General features: G+C 39.2%; 1 protein-coding gene across 1 annotated transcript in view; it reads right to left on the bottom strand.

Annotated features, from left to right (window-relative positions):
* ft (cadherin-related tumor suppressor fat) overlaps positions 1 to 15,144 on the bottom strand; it is a 101,068-nt gene extending 85,924 nt beyond the window's left edge. The window contains exon 1 of the mRNA XM_067278720.1: positions 9,190 to 15,144. Coding sequence (XP_067134821.1) covers positions 9,190 to 14,439 — 5,250 coding nt within the window. The 5' untranslated portion in view covers positions 14,440 to 15,144. The remainder of the gene's footprint in view (positions 1 to 9,189) is intronic.
* Positions 15,145 to 19,712: the final 4,568 nt, after the last annotated feature.

The raw sequence follows: 19,712 nt of genomic DNA on the forward strand, positions 1-19,712 counted from the left end.
TTTTGCTGAAAATTGTGGTGTAATCTGGAAGAGAATTTCATAAATTATGGTGAAAAATGTAGATTTCTAGCATGTTTTATTTAATTTTTTGAAAATTTTACACAAGCAACACGCCGATTCTTCAAGTCTTTGTACTACTTCGGCTGCATGTACGAGGGAGACTGAACTGCCGGGAGTAAAGGCTTTTCTGAAGGTAAACAATAAAATAAATGGGTTTCGCTCGAAAATTATGATAGAATATGGAAGAAAAATTCATAAACTATGTTTTCTGCATGTTTTATTAAATTTGATGAACATTTTAATATGGAAAAGCAACGAGCTACACGAAGACTGCTACATTGGATGCACGTTATGAGGGAAGAAATGCACCACGAGTGAAAGCTTTTCTAGAAATAAACACTGTAAAAAGTGGCTCGAGATTAAAAATTATGGAAGAAAATTGAATAAAATACTTTGAAGAATGGTACTTTTCGGCATACTTTATTGAATTTTCTGAAAAGTTTACAAAAAGAAGCAACGAGCAACAGGCCGAGCCTTCAGTCCTACTTTAGCCGCATTTATGAGGGTAAAAATTAAATTGAATTAATGTCGTTTTAAAAAAACGCAATAAAAATGCAATTTTTAATAAAAATCACAGCGTTAACATTCTCAGATTTCTGACTCGGAGCTTAATGGATCCGGCGTAAAGAAGCGATTACTTTTTTAAATTAAATGATAAATTCACTTTAATATTCTGCATTTTTACGAAAAAGCAGAGGGGCCGATGCAATTTTACAAGTTACAAATAAAAAAATAAGAGTGGCAGCGAGTATAAAGTACAATTTTTAACTGTAAAACACGAGAAAACTCGAGAGGATTTTAAGGATTTTTCAGAAAATTCGATGTAATTTGGAGTGTCCGTATGTCTGCCCGGACCGTCGCCATTTTATGTTATAAACAGAGTTTTTCTTCAAGCAATTGGGAGGGGTCGAACGACCGAAGTCACTTATGGTCTGATCATCCAAGGTCAGAGGATGTCTGGGACTTATAAGACATGCGGAGAAAATAAAGTGGATCGACAGATATGACTTAAAATTGTATGCTACAACATGTAGAAGATTACCTCCGACACACCACCGGAAAAAACAAATAAATAGATAAATAAAGAAAGAAAGTGGTGACGTGTTTATATAGAGAGATATTTAAAGCTTAATTATACATTTAAATAATATATTACAATAAATTTTACAGGGGATCGATGGATAAAAATTTCAAGCCCTTACAAGAAGTAAACTTATCACGCCCCTCACTTCAGTAATGTATATGTGTGTTTGTGCCTGGAGAATCTCCCCCTTAGCATGGGGCCAGCCGATATATTGGAAAACGTTGCCTGAGGATGAAACTGAATGTACCAAAATACTTGGCATCCACCTCGATAACAGCTTTCTTCTTCTACCCTCCAGTACCTGTATATTGCTAGGAAACACCATTGTTTCCTTGTTTTCTGCCTTTCTTGCTATGGAACTAGGAAGGAAACAATGGCGTAAGGGGGGAAGATGTGTACTAATTGTTTCCTTTTCGAGAAAATTAACCTCTGTAGCGCGGTTTTAAATAGGTAAAATTGTTCTAAATCTTCCTTTTTCAAGAAAAATAACCTCTCTAACACGATGCGAGGTAAAAAAAAGGCATTCGAAATAGTCTCCTTTCAAAAAAAGGAACCTGTCTAACGCGGCGGAAGTAGGAAAAAGCGTTCTAAATCGTTCCACTTGAAGAAAAATAATAATAACCTCTCTAACGCGACGCCAGGGGAAAAAAGGCCTTCGAGAGAAATAACATAGAAGATATTCCACATGCAGACTTTAAATATATTATTATTTATGTTGGCGGTAAAGTAAAGAAAACAATGCGATATTATCCCAATGCTTTATGGTGTGAAATTCACTTTGTTGGCATTCCCCCGGGGCTAAAAGAAGGAACGAAAGAAAAATATAGAATTAGGTAACTCGTGACTCATGACCTAGAAATGACTAACCTTAACCTCTGTTCGTTACGGGCAATGAAAAGTTGAATGGTAAAGCTGCATTATTTAATAGTTTTCTATACACGTATTACGTAATTAAAGTCGAATTTTCGTCTCCCCCTTTGGTCCGTGGCCGGAAGAAAGAATTAAATGCAAAATTTAAACTCGGTGTCTGTCATTTGGCCTACTTTCCTTCACCCCCAAATCATTTTTACACTCCCCGATCCCACTGTATATTTGTGTTCTTACGTAGAAAATCTATAGAATAAATGGGTTGTAACGTGTGATTTTTTGATTGTTTTCGATGGGGAGGGACAAAGAATGAAATAATTTTATTATTTTTCCGAAATTGCTGAGGAAAATGCAGAACATCAGCCCGTAATACGTCGCCCATGACCCCATGGCCAGGATACCCGAATCTCCTATCTTATAAACGCTACATATTTTAAATTACAATTGAAATTTGTAAGTCTGGATAATGAAAACTGAGGCGTGCATAGACTTTTGTGTAATTTACAGCCAATCAGATTTCATTTAACAAAGTGTTGTTGACTAGAGAGACAACAAAGAGCCGTCTCTTGCCAGATGTTAGTAGAAAATAATCGGTTGTGCCATCTCCGAGTAAATAACCTGTCTAGAAATAAACAAATATGGACTTTTTCTGAGAAAAGATGATAGTCTTCTATTCTTAGATGACAAGATATTGGGCAACCACACGATTCGGGGTTGAGGAGAAAGTGGAAAAAATTATAATAAAACTCCTTCTTACTCAACGCTTTCACTTCGCAAAGGTATATAATTTACAAAATATATTAAATTAAGCCAATAATACTGTAAAGAATGTAAAGTATAATGCACTACATCGATAAATTGATTGATGTCAATTGAATTGAAGTCAGTAGTAATGCTGCAAAGTCTATAAAGTCCACTACTGCTAAGGGTATGAAATTCAATATTGCTGAATTACCGTATATAAGGTTCACTATTACAGTGTATAAAATCCACTACTGTAATTTCAGTACTATTATACAAGGCCTATACGAGGTGTAGGTAAACAACTACGCTTTACTTTTCAATACTTAACAGAATTCCACAAAAGATCGAATCACTAATTGTAAGTGTTAATCCTCGCTCACGATTAGGTTGAAAAACGATTCCTAATCGATTTGTCAAGGGTTAATTAATCGATTAATCTACGTTTCGTATCGTAAACAATTCGTATAATTACTGATAAACGTGCCAACACTTAACACTTAGGTACAGCAGAATACAAGACTACACGATAGCGCATGAATTCCTTGTATTATACATAGGTGCAATGCATGATGACTCGTAATTATTATACATGATTACGAGTGATCATTGTTTGGGTTCTTTTTTTTGTTTCGATTATTAAACGTTCTGTACAAGACCTATCGATTACTACAAGCAATTACTGATGGATACATTGTATATCAATGGAATATCAACAAAATTTTTACATAAATTTCGTGTAAAAAAACGAGTACCGAGAGCTTATTTTTACTGAAAATTACATAAAAATTGTAGATTACACAACACATTACACACGAGAAACAATCGGTAAGCATGCAAAGCACACTTCTAAATAAATTTTTGCTAAAAAACATTAAAATTTGTATTCGATATAACGTTTTCCAAGTTCCTTATTTCGAGGTGTAGCAAAGAAATTCTTGTATAACGTCTCCGAAATGTTTTATACGCCGTAATTACGTATTTTTTTGATACTTTTATATTAATCACTATGCCTGATATTCCTGATATTACATGTATCAACCGTTATGCCTGACATGCCTGATACTTTATGTATTGCTGGTACCACCGTATGCACGCCTGATATCATTTTAAGTAAGAATATGCCTGGAGATATACGTATATTTACCAAATGTTTGTGGGTCTTCTGTCAATTTGTGCAACGACATCCGCTAAATCCCCAGAAGCATATTATTTGCCACCACCTTTTCACTGTTTCTGCCATCTGTTCTTTCCTTCCCCGCAAGCTGTACACAATATCCTGCAAAAACTATCGATAAACTATCCAAATATTCCGTTAGCCCTCTTCCTAAAACTTGTATTCGCTTGTGTTCCTTTGTTATATTTTACAGTTTCCAAACTTCAAAGGAGTAAATACACTATTTTTCCTTCTTGTGTATCTATTCTGGTGTATTGTATCTATTTCCAGAAACCATTCGAGGAATCTCTCTTCTGTACTTTGAAGTGTTAAGGTTTAAATAGAAGTATAAACAGGCAGAAGTGTTAGATATAGATAGTGTTAGAAGCAGCAGAAATGTTAACGAATAGATAGACTGTTAGGCTGGCACTGTTAGTGTTATCATTGCAGGTGTTAGAAATAGAAATGTGAGTAGGTAAGAGTGTTAGAAGTGGATAGACGTGTCAATACGAATGAATAGGAGTGTAAGTAGCAAGCACAAGTGTTAAACAGAAGTATTATGTACTGTACGTGCATTCTTAGTGTGTGAGGAAAAGACATTATCAGTGTTATCATTGCAAGTGTAAGAAATAGAAGTGTGAGTAGGCAGATTAGTGGAAGAAGAACAGACAGAAGCATTAGGTATAGGTATTGTTAGCATTACAAGTATTATAGCATAAGTACGACTAGTCAGAAATGTTAGGAACAGGCATTGTTAACGTTAGAAATAAAAGCGCGAGAAAGCAGAAGTGATACAAATGGATAGACGTGTCAACATGAATAAACAATTGTTAACACACATATACACGAACAGAAGTGTAAAAAATAAGTGAAAGTGTTAACGTGAAGACAAAAGCAAAGTAGATTTGTAGAATTTAATAAGAGTAATTAGGAAAAAAGTCTTTACAAAAGAGTAAAAAATCGCTTTTTAATTTACATTCTGTTAACTAAATAAGTTGAATCAACAAAATACATTTGTGTGTATTAATATTCAACGTTATATAATCATTAGTTACTCTTATTTAATGGAGTTTAAGTATGAAAGTACTTAGAATTTATGCCACAAATTCGAAATTATACGTAGATAATTAATTAATTCCACAATTACGAACAATAAGAATCTATAATGTCAATACCAACAAATTCTATTCGAGAGTTTGTAGGATTTTCCTTAATTAAAAAACATCCAATATTAATTAATTAATGGGTTTTTTGGGGTTTCATAAAGGGAAATGTATATAAAATAACGTAAAATTTAAACAATTAACGAATATATATATGAAATTACAGAAGGCTAAATTACACAATTAAAAAACACAAAAGTTAAGCGATTTTTTTTGTATTTTGAACTTTCCCCTCCACAAAAAAAAACAAAAAAAAGACTTAAATTACCTTCGAATTTATTACAAAAATACGATAAATCATAATTTCACTCGGGATGTTATTTTAATTTATGCCAACGTCTAATTTATGCAAACGAACAAAGGGCTATTATTCTTATCGTCATTGGTGGAGAGCCACAGACATCGCTTACTTGTAGAGTAGTCAAAATCTTCACACTCCTCAATCTACGCCCGAGTGATTCGCTCGTAATACTCCCAATCTACATTGCACTCCTTCTTTTTAGAGCAGTAGGAGGTCTTTACCGCTATAATATATTCGCTGAGACTCTGTTTGACTCCCCTCCACTCTGAACATACTTCCTAAGTTGGAAGAAATGGCGCACTTAGACATGAAAATAAAGAAATCTTTCAGCTTTCCAGGTGTAGATACTTAAAAATGGATGCACTAAACTCGTTTAGATCGCCGATACTATTTTCGAGCGACGTTTTCTATGTTTGCAAAGCGGGGACGTTCAGCATACCGAAATGGAAGAAATTGCAAATTTGCGCCCGAAAATAAAGAAACCCTCCAGATTTCTGGGTGTGGGTAGGTAAAAATAGATGATCCATACCCGTTTACACCGTCGATACTATTTTCGAGTGATGTTTTCTATGTTTGCAAAGCGGGAACGTTCAGAAACTCTAATGATACTAAAATGGAAGAAATGGCAAATTTAGACTCGAAAATAAAGAAATCCTTCAGATTTCTGGGTGTGGACAGTTAAAAATGGATTGTCGGTGCAAGTTTCGAGTGACGTTTTCTGTGTTTGCAAAGAGGGGACGTTCGGCAACGTCTATAGTGTGACGAAGAAAGTGCTTCTACTTCAATTACTCCTTTTGTTTTATCAACTGATTAGAAAGTTATGTGCTAAGCAGTAGGAATTAGTTCCCTTTCAGTTATTTCACGTATGGGAATAGAACAGGTCGTAAAATCAATTTTACGACAAAAATAATAGTCGGAGAGGCGATCTGTCTCATTTATAATCTTTATTCTTCCACTCGTGACGATAAAGATAATATTGTCGGTAGATCCGATAGAATAATTCGGAAAATTCTCTATTAAATATTAATTATTTCTTACAAGAGATTTATTATTTTCTGTTATATTTCTAGGCCTTATATTTGACAACTCACAATCGACAATAGATGGCTTCCGTTAGATAATTCGTTATATCGGCCATTAAACTTCCATTAACCTATTATTCTTGCGTTAAATGGAGGAAGAGATTTTTCAAATATTTTCCAACACTTTACGACGATCGTTACATAACGCGGGTCTTCTTACTTGTTAACCGGCGTTAAGACCAATGTGGATTTTTTATTCGTTAAATTGAAGCGAACAAAGTCGAATTTATTTTTAATTTTCGCAAAAGACCCCTTCTACTATTTAAAACATCCTAGTACAGCGTTGGATCGATGGGATGAGGCAACTCGACACACAGGTGATCTGTGCCTCCCGAGAGCACTTTTTGGCCCTATTTAAGTGTTACGCACGTGAAAAAAACTCAATTTTAAACCAAATTATCAAAAAAATTGTAGAGTTCCAGGTGTGTTTGTTATCTGAAACGTTACTAAATCGATTTATCTCGTTATAGCGAATTTAGATGCGAAAATTCTGACCGAAATTGGAGATTTGTATTTACATTGTTAAAACCCGAAATTATTCACCGATATTGTATAAAAATGAAAAATTTACCTCACTTTAACGTTTCGCCTCTTCGAATTAACGAAAATTACTTTTAAACGTTGTAAATAAGTCTCGCATTTTTCTATAATAAATTATTTATAACAGGAGCACTTAAACGACAGAAACGGGTGAAACTCGCTGAAAAAAATGAAAAAAAGTAAAGAAATTCGAGCGAATTCCTGTATACAAATTCGAATTTATCATCCAGATAGATAATTCTAGATACACGACACCGGATAGAGGGGAATTGCGCAGTCTCCATCCCAGCAATCGTGCTATTTGTGGCCCTAGCGGACATTGAGTTATTATAAGGAATGGCCATATTGCATGTCTATAGTTAATAATATTTTACTTTCCCCGAAGGAGTGAGAATCTCAAACTTTCAATAGACTAGTGTGTTATGGGAGGAGAGGAATAAAACACCTCAAGGGGGTAGTAACGTGTAGAAAAAGGTGCATCCCGTTCGAGGTGTTTCGCTCTGCTTCGAGCAACATCCAATTAACATCTCAACGCCGGTGTTTTATGAAAGGATTCTTTCACTTCGCACGAGATGCAAAGATAATCTAATTGTGCTATTTTTAAACTTACAACCCGCTTAATAATCGCCCCCCTTAAAAAATTCAAATTTATGCCTTTTTTTCCGTGTTATATAATTGCTCGAACGTTGTTTCCTCTGTGGATTTCTTAGGAGGATCCTTGCTGTGGTGAGTTGCGGTGTGAAGAAGACGGTGACAAATGTTTGCGCTATCTTCTCCTTATCTAATAACACAGAATGCATTGGTTGGAGCATGTTTTCGTCTTAGCTAACCCCGGCTTCCTATCACATGTGCCTCGCTTCTGCTTCTAAAGGCAGCAAAACACGTCTCTGCTATGGTTCACTGTCACACCGGTAAAACCAGAAGTCATTTATTTATTCTATCCTATTAACGGTAGCTTATATCGGTCCCATTTTTCTTCGTTTTCTAGGCATTTTTTTCTTTTTTAATTATTTTAATAACGAAAAACTTCGGAAGGGTAAATTTCAATTGAAGCCATAAAAATCTATCAAGTGCCTAAGTAGATTTGGTGACTTTGAACGGAAGAAACCAGGTTAACAATAGTCGTAGATTAGAGCCTCGTGGAGTTTTTCGTGTCTAACACATAAATAAATGCCAATTTCTCACGAAAAGTTCTCCTGGGTGGCACTCCTCCTTGGCATGTCGCCCATGTGTTGTGTTGCCTTATCCCAAACTGAACTACCTTTAACACCAACCTCGTTTGAGGTTAAACAAAACATAAGACCCTTAACTAATTACAGAAAAATTGGGTAGAATTCTTCCCTACAGAAAAAAGAAATCTTCTTAACTTCTTAAATAAACTACATCATCAGACTACTTAATTAACCGAAAGACAATTATGACAGACCTTAACTAACCACACGAAGCTATTTTTAGATGGCACATAACCTATTTTCAGGTTATCTACAGTCCTTAATTAGGTAACAGAGCCCATTACTAATTACAATTAAATTATTTGCAGCTCTTAAATTAAGTGTTCCACACGGAACTCTTCCGTATTGTCTCGCAATAAATAAATAAACCAAAAAAAACGAATCCGTGTTACCTGTGTGAAGTTCCTCCCCATTTTCTAAGAGGCTAACACCATTTAGCACGGTTTTATTTTATTAAATGGCCTATTATCGAGTATTAAAGTGGATAATTAAGTAGGCGAAACTTCATTATTAAAATTGGATACAGAAAAATCTATTAAATTTCTGTTTAAAAGGCCGATACACCCGGAGTAATAAATCTTTGGGTTATTTAGACGGAGAGAGAAAACGAACGTGGACGTTGTCTAACAGCCTTTTTCTACTCCTCCACCAAAAAACGGGAGTGAATTTTGCAACCGTCTATAACATGTGGACAAACTAATTTTAGTTAATGACCCAATTCTGCAGTAGCTCCAGGGTTAGGTCGTACGTCCATCTCGTCAAAGGTTCCTTCTACCTGTTTATATTTCCGAAACATTCCCACCTGTCGTTTGAGGGATCGTGTAGTTTATTTTGAGAAAAAACGTGATGGGGAAAAGCGGCAAATTGGACAATAACCTCCACGTTTCTTAATAGCAGTATAACGTTTTTTTTTTTTCCGGCGCGAGAAAATCCGCGGAAGAACATAAGTGTGACGTCACTTACCTTTGTTTTAGTGGTGTGAGGGCTGGGTGCCGAAATGTCCACCGCGTAAACTACCAATTCGTAAACGTGTGCTCCACTTTCCCGATCCAGAACCGCAGCGGTGGTGATGACGCCACTCTGACGATTGATGGCAAACACGCGCTTCTGTGGTACATCCTCTGAATATATCCCAGTTAAATAGTAGGAAACGGTAGCCGAACCGCTCTTATACTGAGCTCTGACACCTAGAATGCTGGTACCGACGCGTTCGTTTTCGAACACGGAACCAAGGTACTCCGACGAAGAAAAAACTGGACCAGTCGGGCGATCGGTGGTACCGACCACGGTAATTTTGCTTCTTGACGTCTTCCTATATGCACCAGGAGCTTGATCCGTAGCCTGCACCGTTAAAGTATAGATGACGTCGGGTTGATCCACTTTCCTGGATAGGTAAAGATCGCCCGTGGTACGATCCAGAAAAAATAAATCGTGATTACCGTCTACCAGTTCGTAATTTACCATACCGTTCATATTCGCGTCGGGATCCACTGCCGATAACGTCATCACCACGAAACCCCTTTCGGAATTTTCGGGTAGAACGCCGGTATCCATAGAAACGAAGGTGGGAGCATTGTCGTTGACGTCCTCCACTATAATCGTCACGGTTTTCTCGGCAGACAGGGGTTTAGGCAATCCCATGTCGTAAGCCACGACCCTCAAACGGAATGTATCGCTGTATTCTCTATCGATCTGATGAGTGGTGGTTACGACACCGGTGTTGCGCTTGATGGAGAAGTGATTTCCAGGTGGTTCCTGATCGATCAATCCATAGATTACCTTGCCATTATCGCCCGAATCCTTATCTTCCGCCACCACTGTCAATATGGGGCTATTTATGGCGATTCCCTCTTCGATTTGCCTCACCAGTGCCACGTTGGAAAAAGCGGGAGCGTTGTCGTTAACGTCCAAAATTCTTACGGTAAATTGGAGGGTGGAAGTCAGCCTGGGAGCACCACCGTCGCTGGCAGTGATATTCAAATGATAAACACTCTGCTCCTCGAAGTCTAATGGCCTAGACACGTAAAGCACACCCGTACTGGCATCGACCTTGAAGGTTTCTTTTATATTACCCGCAACAATGGAATACGTAATCTCTCCATTCAGTCCCAAATCCGCATCGGTGGCGGTAAAATTAAATATTTTCATATTCACCGGGGTGTTCTCTAATATCTCTATGTGTAGGGTGGACACGGAAAATTGGGGAGAGTTATCGTTCTCGTCCAACACGTCTATGGTAACTGTGGCCGTGGAGGAGAGTATGGCCATCTCCCCGCTGTCCCTAGCTTCTATAGTGAGGACGTAACGCGAAACGCTTTCTCTATCCAAAGATTTCAGCAGAGTGATCTGTCCCGCATCCTGGTCGATGACGAAACTGTCGTCGGTGTTGCCACCCGTGATGGAGTACACCACGTTGCCATTCAAACCGTCATCCGCATCCGTGGCACTCACTCTAACGATTAGAGTCCTGGTTGGAGCACCTTCGGAAACAGCTGCTCTGTAGGGTGTGCGAATAAATTGTGGTACGTTATCATTAACGTCGGCTATATACACCGTAACTTTGGCTTCGTCTCGAAGCCTCGTTACCCCTCCATCCATGACCACTGCCTCGATAACGATGTAGTCATGACCAGAAATTTCCACAAGTTTCTCTCGATCGAAATAGTTTTGCGTCCTGATGAAACCAGATTTGGGGTCCACTAAAAAGTCGTGTTGGTTGGTGCTGATGGAGTAGGTGAGTTCGGCATTTCGCCCCTTGTCACCGTCTTCGGCGGACAACTTGCCAACGTAAGTGTCCGGCGGCTCGTTCTCCGGTATGTAGAAAACAAAGGTCTCGTTGCTAAACACTGGTGCATTGTCGTTCTCGTCGATGATATGAATGATGACGTAGGCAGAAGAGGTGCGCGGTTTGGTGCCATTATCCGTTGCCGTAACGGTTAGAGCGTAATAGTCACGCTTCTCTCGATCCAACGAACTTCTGACGTAGATATATCCGTCCGGAAAAATGGCGAATTTGTTTTCCTCGTTGCCATCCACGATGTTGTAAGTGATTCTGCCGTTTTCCTCAAAGTCGGAATCACTGGCGTGTAGTGCGTAAAACCTGTCGTTAACGGACGTCGATTCCATCAGGGATATCTCGTATGTCAGGTGATCGAATATGGGAGCGTGATCGTTGACGTCATTGACTAAAATCCCTAATTGTATCTTACTAGACAAAGAGGGGATCCCAGAATCCCTAACCATCACTTCTATGGTGTACCTGTTACGAGCTTCGTGCCTCAACGACTTGTTTATGTAGATCATTCCCGTGACTTTATTAATAGAGAAGAGATTTTGAGGGTTAGAGATGAGATGATACTCCATCTTGCTATTGATGTCCTCGTCTAAATCGGTAGCCTGAAGCAGATATACCTCCCTGCCTACGGGCCAATCTTCCATCACTTCCACTTGTCTGACAGGTGAGAGAAAGGTGGGTGGATAATCGTTGACATCTCGAATGGTGACGTTCACAAAGGTCGTCACGAAATTCGTGGCGCTGTAGGCTGTTACTTTCAAAGTTACGCTATTCTTTTTCTCGCGGTCCAAACCTCGTGAAGTAGTGATGATGCCCGTTCTTTCGTCCATCTTGAACCATCTTAGCTCGTCACCGTCTGCGATGACGTATTTGGAACCCGGTGGTATGGCGTACACTCTTCCTACTTCTCTTCCAACATTGGGTTCTCGAGCATATTGATCCTCTTCCACTTCAAAGTGGTAGCCGTTCTTCTGCTGAAATTCCATTTTATTGTTTCCGGTGGCATTATCACTGCTGTAGATGATGACGATTGCCGTATCCGAAACGTCCTTATCACCAGGATTTTGGGCAGACAGTAATAATTCATATTTCACAGACACCTGTAATTTCTTCTTTACGGTAATGATACCCGTTTTTTCGGAAATATCAAACAACTTATTGTCTCCGTTCATCAGATTATAAACAATGACTGCGTTTCTGCCTTCGTCCTGGTCGAAGGCCATCACTTTGCATATTGAAGTACCAACGGCAACGTCGTAATTAACGGACGTAAAATATATTTTAGGATAGAAAAATGGCGTGTTATCATTCACATCCAAGATATTCAACTGCACGGTTGCCGTGGAAGACAGGGCGGGTTGTCCTTGATCCTTTGCAATGACTTTTATGAAATATATCCCGAGCTCTTCGCGATCCAACTGGATTTTGGCAATCAGACGACCGTACGTCGAATCCAGGGAGAATTTCCCAGGATACATCTGCTCCATTTCCGGATCCAGGCTGTATATGATGCTTCCATTAGTTCCCAAATCGTTATCGACGGCCGAAACGATAGTGATCAAGGAATTTGGTGGCGCGTGTTCCGATAGAGAAACATTAATGTAAGTCTGCGAAAATGAAGGGGCTTCGTCATTTTCATCTAATATTTGGATTTTAAGGTAGGTGTAAGCCCACTTCGGGCTCGGTCCACCGTCGCGTGCTGAGATTTTTAATTCCACAAAGTCCTGATCCTCTCTGTTTAACCTCCTGACTGTTGTCACTAGACCTGTGAGCATATCCATGGCAAACCATCTCCTGTCGTTACCAGATATAATGGAGTAGTATATGTTAGAATTGATACCGGTATCCTCGTCTGTGGCTGTGATACCAGAAACGAAGGTACCCAATGGCACTAGTTCGCTGAGAACGGTAGAATATTCATTTTTTTCGAACACGGGCTCGTGATCGTTGACGTCATTCACGTGAATTATAAGAAAAGCCGTCGAACTTCTCGGGGGGCTCCCCTTATCGATAGCAGTAATGGTTAGATTGTATTTACTAATTTGTTCCCTATCTAAAATGGCACTGACCCTAACTATATCGAAACTGGGGGTGGATTCGAGTCGAAAATGATTGAATTCGTTCCCGTCTTGAATGTCGACCGTGGTCTCCCCGTTGGGGCCTTCGTCGAAATCGATGACACTAACAGCAGCAACCACGGAACCATTTTGGGCATTCTCGTCCACGGTGGCATAATTGGCAGTGGATGGAAAAAATCGAAACCTGATGATCGGATCGTGGTCGTTGGCATCTAAAAGATTAACTGTGACGTAAGCTCTTCCATCTTGTCTGGGCGATCCGTGATCGCGAGCGAACACAGTGAAAACACAACTCTTGGGGCAGTTGTCGGGTGGTGGACAATTCTGTTGACAATTCAGATGATCCACGGTAGAGATGACCCCCGTCTGAGGATCGACGGAAAACTGAGTTTCTGTGTCACTTAAAAAATACGTGATTTTCGAATTATCCCCTATGTCGTTGTCTGTAGCTCTCACTTGAAGAACACTAGTCCCGGGTGGCACACTTTCGTTTAAACTCACCGAATAATCACTGTGATCGAAAATTGGTGGGTTATCGTTCACGTCGAGGATGGTAATATTAACTTGAAGATGACCGATTTTGACGGGGGTACCACCATCCTGCGCAGAGATATTCAACTGATAAAACGACTTGACCTCCCTGTCGAGTCTCCCCATAGTCTCTAGATGCAAATATGGCATCTCACCACTGGGATTGGTAGTCACCACTAATCTAAATTTCCCGTCTTCATTACCAGACACTAACTTGTAATCGGTGGTGATGTCGTTAACACCGGCATCACCGTCGGTGGCGGTATCCAAAATGACTCTGGTACCCACGTTGGCACTTTCTGAGAAAGACACTTCGATACCCGGCTCGGGAAAAGTAGGGGCATTATCGTTGACGTCGAGAACGATGATACGCACTTCGATAGGGTAAGTAGGTTGGCTGCTGAGCACCACTAGGTCGAAGCGATCGCTGGGTAGAGACTCGCGATCCAGCTCCACGGTGGTGGTGATGATGCCAGTGCTGGCATTGAGATGGAATTCGGGAGGGTTATCGTTGAAACGGTAGGTGAAATTGGGTTTGGTGGGTATGGTACCCACCACCGTACCGGGCGGAAGGCCCTCTACCAGTTCGAACTGCACTCTCATGTCTATTTCCTTGGACCTAGAAGATCCCGTCACCTGGACGCCGGGCCCCTGACCCTGAGCGTAACGTACGAGAAAGAGCAACAAAGCCAACAGGATCCAGCTCAACCTCCAGCAACTGGGAAGAGTGTGGTATCTTTTCCAACCACCCTCAAAAACATTTCGAGAGTTACGATTGGTTTTCGGTTTATCCATTACCGTCATCCCCATACACGCTAAAACATAGACATCCTCGGAGCACTTACATTTCGCGTGGCAACACTTACAGCCTTAGACGTGCAGGCGATGCTAACATAATAAAAGACGGAAGGCAACCTCCGTCAGATGTCCATCTTACAATATAAGGCCTCCGAGATTATTTCAGCCATCGACTCGCTCCACCTTGCGGCTCGACACCGACCCAACCTGCTTAACATTCCGAAAGGCCTAGGGGCAAGAGAGAAACTGGTGATTCCGGCCCAGCTATGTAGCCATGGCTGCCTAGGCACGGCAAATACAGCGTCAGCTAGTCTTTTTGCTCTCCTTTCGTCGACGCCGTAAGTCGTTGCCGGCACACTTTAACCACGATCCACACGGACAGACGGCCCAGCAGTCCTCTACGTCTCTCCTATTTCTCTAATGTGACCACACGATACACAACGTTGCACGCACACACACTAGTTACTACCGTTCGTGCCTCGTACCACTCTGCATGTCAATAGAGGCCAGTGCCGCATTCCGAGAAGGAGGCGGAGCGCAAAACGTGACGTAGGGGAGACGCCGTCGCTCATTGCCTCGGCCTTCGACGGTGGCGCCTGGTGCGGCCGGCAGGGGAGGCAAAGGCTCTCGCGCTCTCTTGAGCCTTTTATCTCTCGTAAATATTCCTTGCCTCTTCGACGGCTCCGGATTTGCTACGTCCAGGTTTGACTCCATTTTTCATTTATCTTTCTCTCTCTTCAGCCTCATTTTTTTCTATTTTTCTCTTTTTTGAGCTTATTTCTTCTGTTTTTGAGCCTAATTTCTTGTATTTTTCTGTTTTTTATTTTTAATTAATAATAGAATTCATTTATTTAATTATTTTCAATTAAAATCTTTATTAACATTATTTTTAAAATAATTTTTTATAGTTTATTTTTATATTAATCTTAAAATTCTCTAATTAAAATATTCTCAAAAACTATTTATAAATTACTGTCTTAATAATAATTTAAATCGATAATTATTACATTAATTTTAGGGAATTTTTAAATAAAGAATTATTGTTTTTTATTTTAAAAAAATCCTCTTCGAACGGTTCTACTTTTTAAATTTCTTTTCGCGCTGTTAAAGTACGGGCTCATTTGCATATTTTTATATTATTAATTTAAATAAACTCCTTAAAAATTAAATTATATAAAATTTTTTAACGTTTAAATTAATTTAATTGTGAGAATTTTAGCGTATACGAGCCTATCTTCAGCTCTGAAACTTAAGAGATGAGGAGGAGGATGAGGAGGACGATAGAGCGTGTCTTCGTAGAAAATATGCCAAGAATCGCTTAGAAATTAATTAAAAATTTGAGGAATTAATTTAAAATCTTTAAATAAATAAAATAAATTAGAATTAATTAAGATTCGGCATGGAGTTGCGAAGGTGCAACGAACTCTTCTGTTGTTTCTTCCGCGATTTTCTGCCAAAAAAAACAAAGGAAAAATCTTGGATTTTTTGGAATTTTGACTCGTAATTAGCATTTTTAATTAAAATTTTGACAAACCCGTGGGCTATTGACGTCAATTTTTGTTTCGCATCGGAGAAATTTGCCATTTATTTTTATCAAATGGAAGAAAAATTCAATTTAACTGGCAGCAAATTAGCGCTTCACACTAATGAATCTATTAATTTTCTTTGTCCCGAATTTCTTGGAATTATTTTAATTAATCTTAAAATACATTTCGAACGAGGAAATTGCTCTTTACATCAGTAAATCAGCGCAAAAAACGCCGAATTTTCTACTATAAAAACGACTTTTAAGCGATACGATTTATATAGCAGGAACGTAGTTAAGTTACGCAGTTTTTTCGGTGCTGGAACTATCGAAATTTAAAAGCAAAGTTGTAGTAGTTTGACCTTTCCAAGTCTGTAGACGATTACTTAACGATAGGTGTGTAGGATGAAACGGTTGACACGAAGGTAGAGATCCTCTCGAGGCATAAGAAAAGGGTTGACGGGTGATACTCGAGTAACTTTTTAATGGTGTCACAGGAAACCACTTGACAACTCGTAACACGAGAAAGAAGTTTCGAGTAACGCTTATGAGGACCTATATGCTCTTTTAACCATCGAATCGGATAGTTTTGGGAACTATTTTAAGCTCCGGGTTCATCTAATTTGCATCTAATACGCTGGGGTAGGGTTGGAGCCGAGAGAAGTGCACATTTCAAAGATTATTCGACTCTTCTACAGTCACATCGGATGGTTTCCTCTTCTCACTCGAGATTTTAAGCGCAAAATCATCTAATTTGCATAAATGACCCTCGCTATGTAGTCGGAGCGAGAAGAAATACACTCCTTACAGGCAAATCGAATAGTTTCCTCCCCCTCTTACTCGAGTTTTGTGGTATATTTTAACCCTCAAATTTATCAAATTTGCATAAATGAGCCCCGTGTATGGTTGGAGTGAATAGAAATACACAGTGTTTCCCCTCACAGTGTTCATTTTTAAGAACATTCGACTTTATACAGTCGCATCGGCTAGTTTCCTCCCGTCTTCCTCGAGATTCTAAGCGTCGAATTGGCCTAATTTGCATAAATGACCTCCTGGTGTATAGTTGGAGCCAAGAGAAATACACTCTTTTTCCCTTACAGTGTTTATTTTTAAGATTATTCGGCTCGTATCCTCTGTTCTATTCGCCAAACCTGCACTTGGGCCTCCCCTCTTCCACGAGACAATTGACGTGAAAACATAGGTCTATACATATTTATGGGAGGCGAACTTTTCGTTGCAAGCCTAGTTTATCTAGGCCTTTTTATAAGAGGCCAGGTGCTTGCTGGGAAAATCAGTTGTTTACCGTTTGGCATTGGAAAAATATTCGTATTGTTAACGTGGATTTACGTCACATTACGAATCACTCAACCCTAGCCTTAAACAGAGATTGAATTGATTTCCATCACTTATTAAATCACAACTTGAAACTTATCTCCTTCAATTTTATATTTAGAAAAGGAGATAATCTTCAATTGTATTAATTTAAATTATCAAAGTTATTGATAGATGATTTGATGGATCACAAATGCAACAATGGCCATCCCGTCTGATAAAACCTCAATGATTATTTCAATCTGATCTGTTGCCGGGCGCTTCTAACTGTCCACGAACCCCCGAAATAATGCTAGGAATACCCTGGTGTAACGTTAAATCGAGTGAGAAGAAAGAAAAATTCACTTGGATTTAAGAGGGATGGCTGGTGTCTTCTAGCAGTTAGGTGTGTAAAGACGCGAAAATTGCTTTGTTTGTTACATTACTACGGTTCTAAGCGCTTATAAACTATCAATAAACCTCGAAATAACCCTATCAATACGCCGGTATAACGTTAAATCGAGTTAGGAAGATAGAACTATGCTTCGATCTAAGTGGAATGGCTACGTTTTTGGAAGGTAAGGTGTGTCAAAAAAGTTATTCGTACTTTGCCACCCGCTTGTAAACTATCTAAATAAACCCCCCCGTAATAAGGCTAGGAATTCTCCACGACTAAGAAGCTTCGATTTAAGAGGAACGGTTGGTGCTTTTTAGGGAGGATAGATGTATAAAGACAGCCTACTCGCTTTAAACTACTCTAGGATTTCGACAGAACAGCGTTAAATGGAGTGAGGAAGGTATAAACCACGCTTAGATTTAAGGTGAGGCGGTTTATTTTAGCGGGTTAGACGTACCAAAAAATGAGAAAGAACGAAGTTTATTTGCGAGAGAGTCGCGTGCGCGCGAAGCATAGTGTGATGGTCGCACACCCGTAATAGCGCTATCCATAGTGGTAGTTGTTCACACACTTCAATTATAGCGTCAATTGGAAGAGGAACAGTCAGGGGTCCCCAATAACCCCAGAGGGAGTTTATCTCACGCCTGAAAGTCGGGGACTATGATTGAGTTTGCTCCAAATTTCTGTAAGAGAATATTTCTGGTACCTCCCCTCCGGTTTTCCACCCGCGAGGGTGGAGGTGAAACCAATCTCCCTCCGTAGGGTTGTGTACGGGCGAGATATTTGTTCTGAACCTTCTGTGAAATCTCTATTTCCTTCGGGCTCTCCTTCCCCCCACACGACCCACCCACCCCCCGCTTTGCCCACCTTTTTGAGGTCCCGCCCGACTTCTTTACCTGCTACAGATTAACGTATTTGTTCGCCAAAAACATGGGACGAAAAGTTTCCCACACTGGCATTCTTTAATTATCTTTTGGCCCATTTCTCGCCGTTTCTGTGGAGTATACTTGCCCAATAGGGCATTGCCTCGCTTTAAGGTAAATATTGCTTCGTTTTTAATGAGGTAAACTGACTTTGCGGCTGTTAAAACGAGGTTTTCTTGTGGAGGAATGTGTCCACTGTTGAAGAGCCTTTTTTTGCTGAAGAAACCTTGTATCTCAGAAAGGGCCTTCTATAGACGAAAACCTGTATTAGACGAAACCTTTCATAGAAGAAAACTTGTAAAAGGAGCCTTTATTAGTTAATTAGACCCATTTTTTTGGAGATTGTTTTAGTCAAATCTTTCATTTAAAAAGCACCATAAAACCCCCTTTAAATTGCGAATGTTTCAAATAAGTGGGGTCCATTTTTGGCTGTTTTTTGTAAAATATAACTGCCCAATAGGGCAATGCCTTATTTTAAATTAAATTTTGCCTCATTTTTTAATGAAGTAAACTGATTTTGCGGCTGTTAAACCGAGGTTTCTTGTCGAAGTACGTAGTTCATTACTGAAGAGCCTTTGTTTTCTTAAAGAGAACCTTCTACAGGCGGAAACGTTTATTATTTAATTAGACTTACTTTGGGGGTTACTTAGCCAAATCTTTTATTAAAAAAATACCCGAAAACTCCATTAAATCGCCAATGTTTCAACGAAACTTTACAGCAGTTTGGGGTTTTTAATGTTGAAATTTTCCATAAAATGCAATTATTTTACTACTTCTGACAGTTTTAAAATGCATTTTTCTTAAAGAAATAAAATAAAATATGCGAAAAGATTATCTGTAATTTGAAAATTCATGGTGCGTGCGAATGGCGTGGAACTACAGTAGAATATTAAGAGTAGAAACAGTTAAAATGAATGTATGGTTCAAAACAGCGAAAATTAGCAGAGGAAAAGTTAATTTGCGGCTAATTTAGTGCTTTTTGGTGTGAATTTAGTGTGACTTTGGTATTAATAGACTTAGTCAAATTCACGCTAAACTAAAGTAATTTTGAATGTAATTTCCAATAATTTATACAATAAGCCATACGAATTCTCCATCAGTTTGATAAAATTACACAACATTCGAAAAA

The sequence above is a fragment of the Centruroides vittatus genome, unplaced genomic scaffold (genome assembly GCF_030686945.1).
Source record: "Centruroides vittatus isolate TY-2023 unplaced genomic scaffold, ASM3068694v2 contig_817, whole genome shotgun sequence".
Classification (NCBI taxonomy): Eukaryota; Metazoa; Arthropoda; class Arachnida; order Scorpiones; family Buthidae; genus Centruroides; species Centruroides vittatus.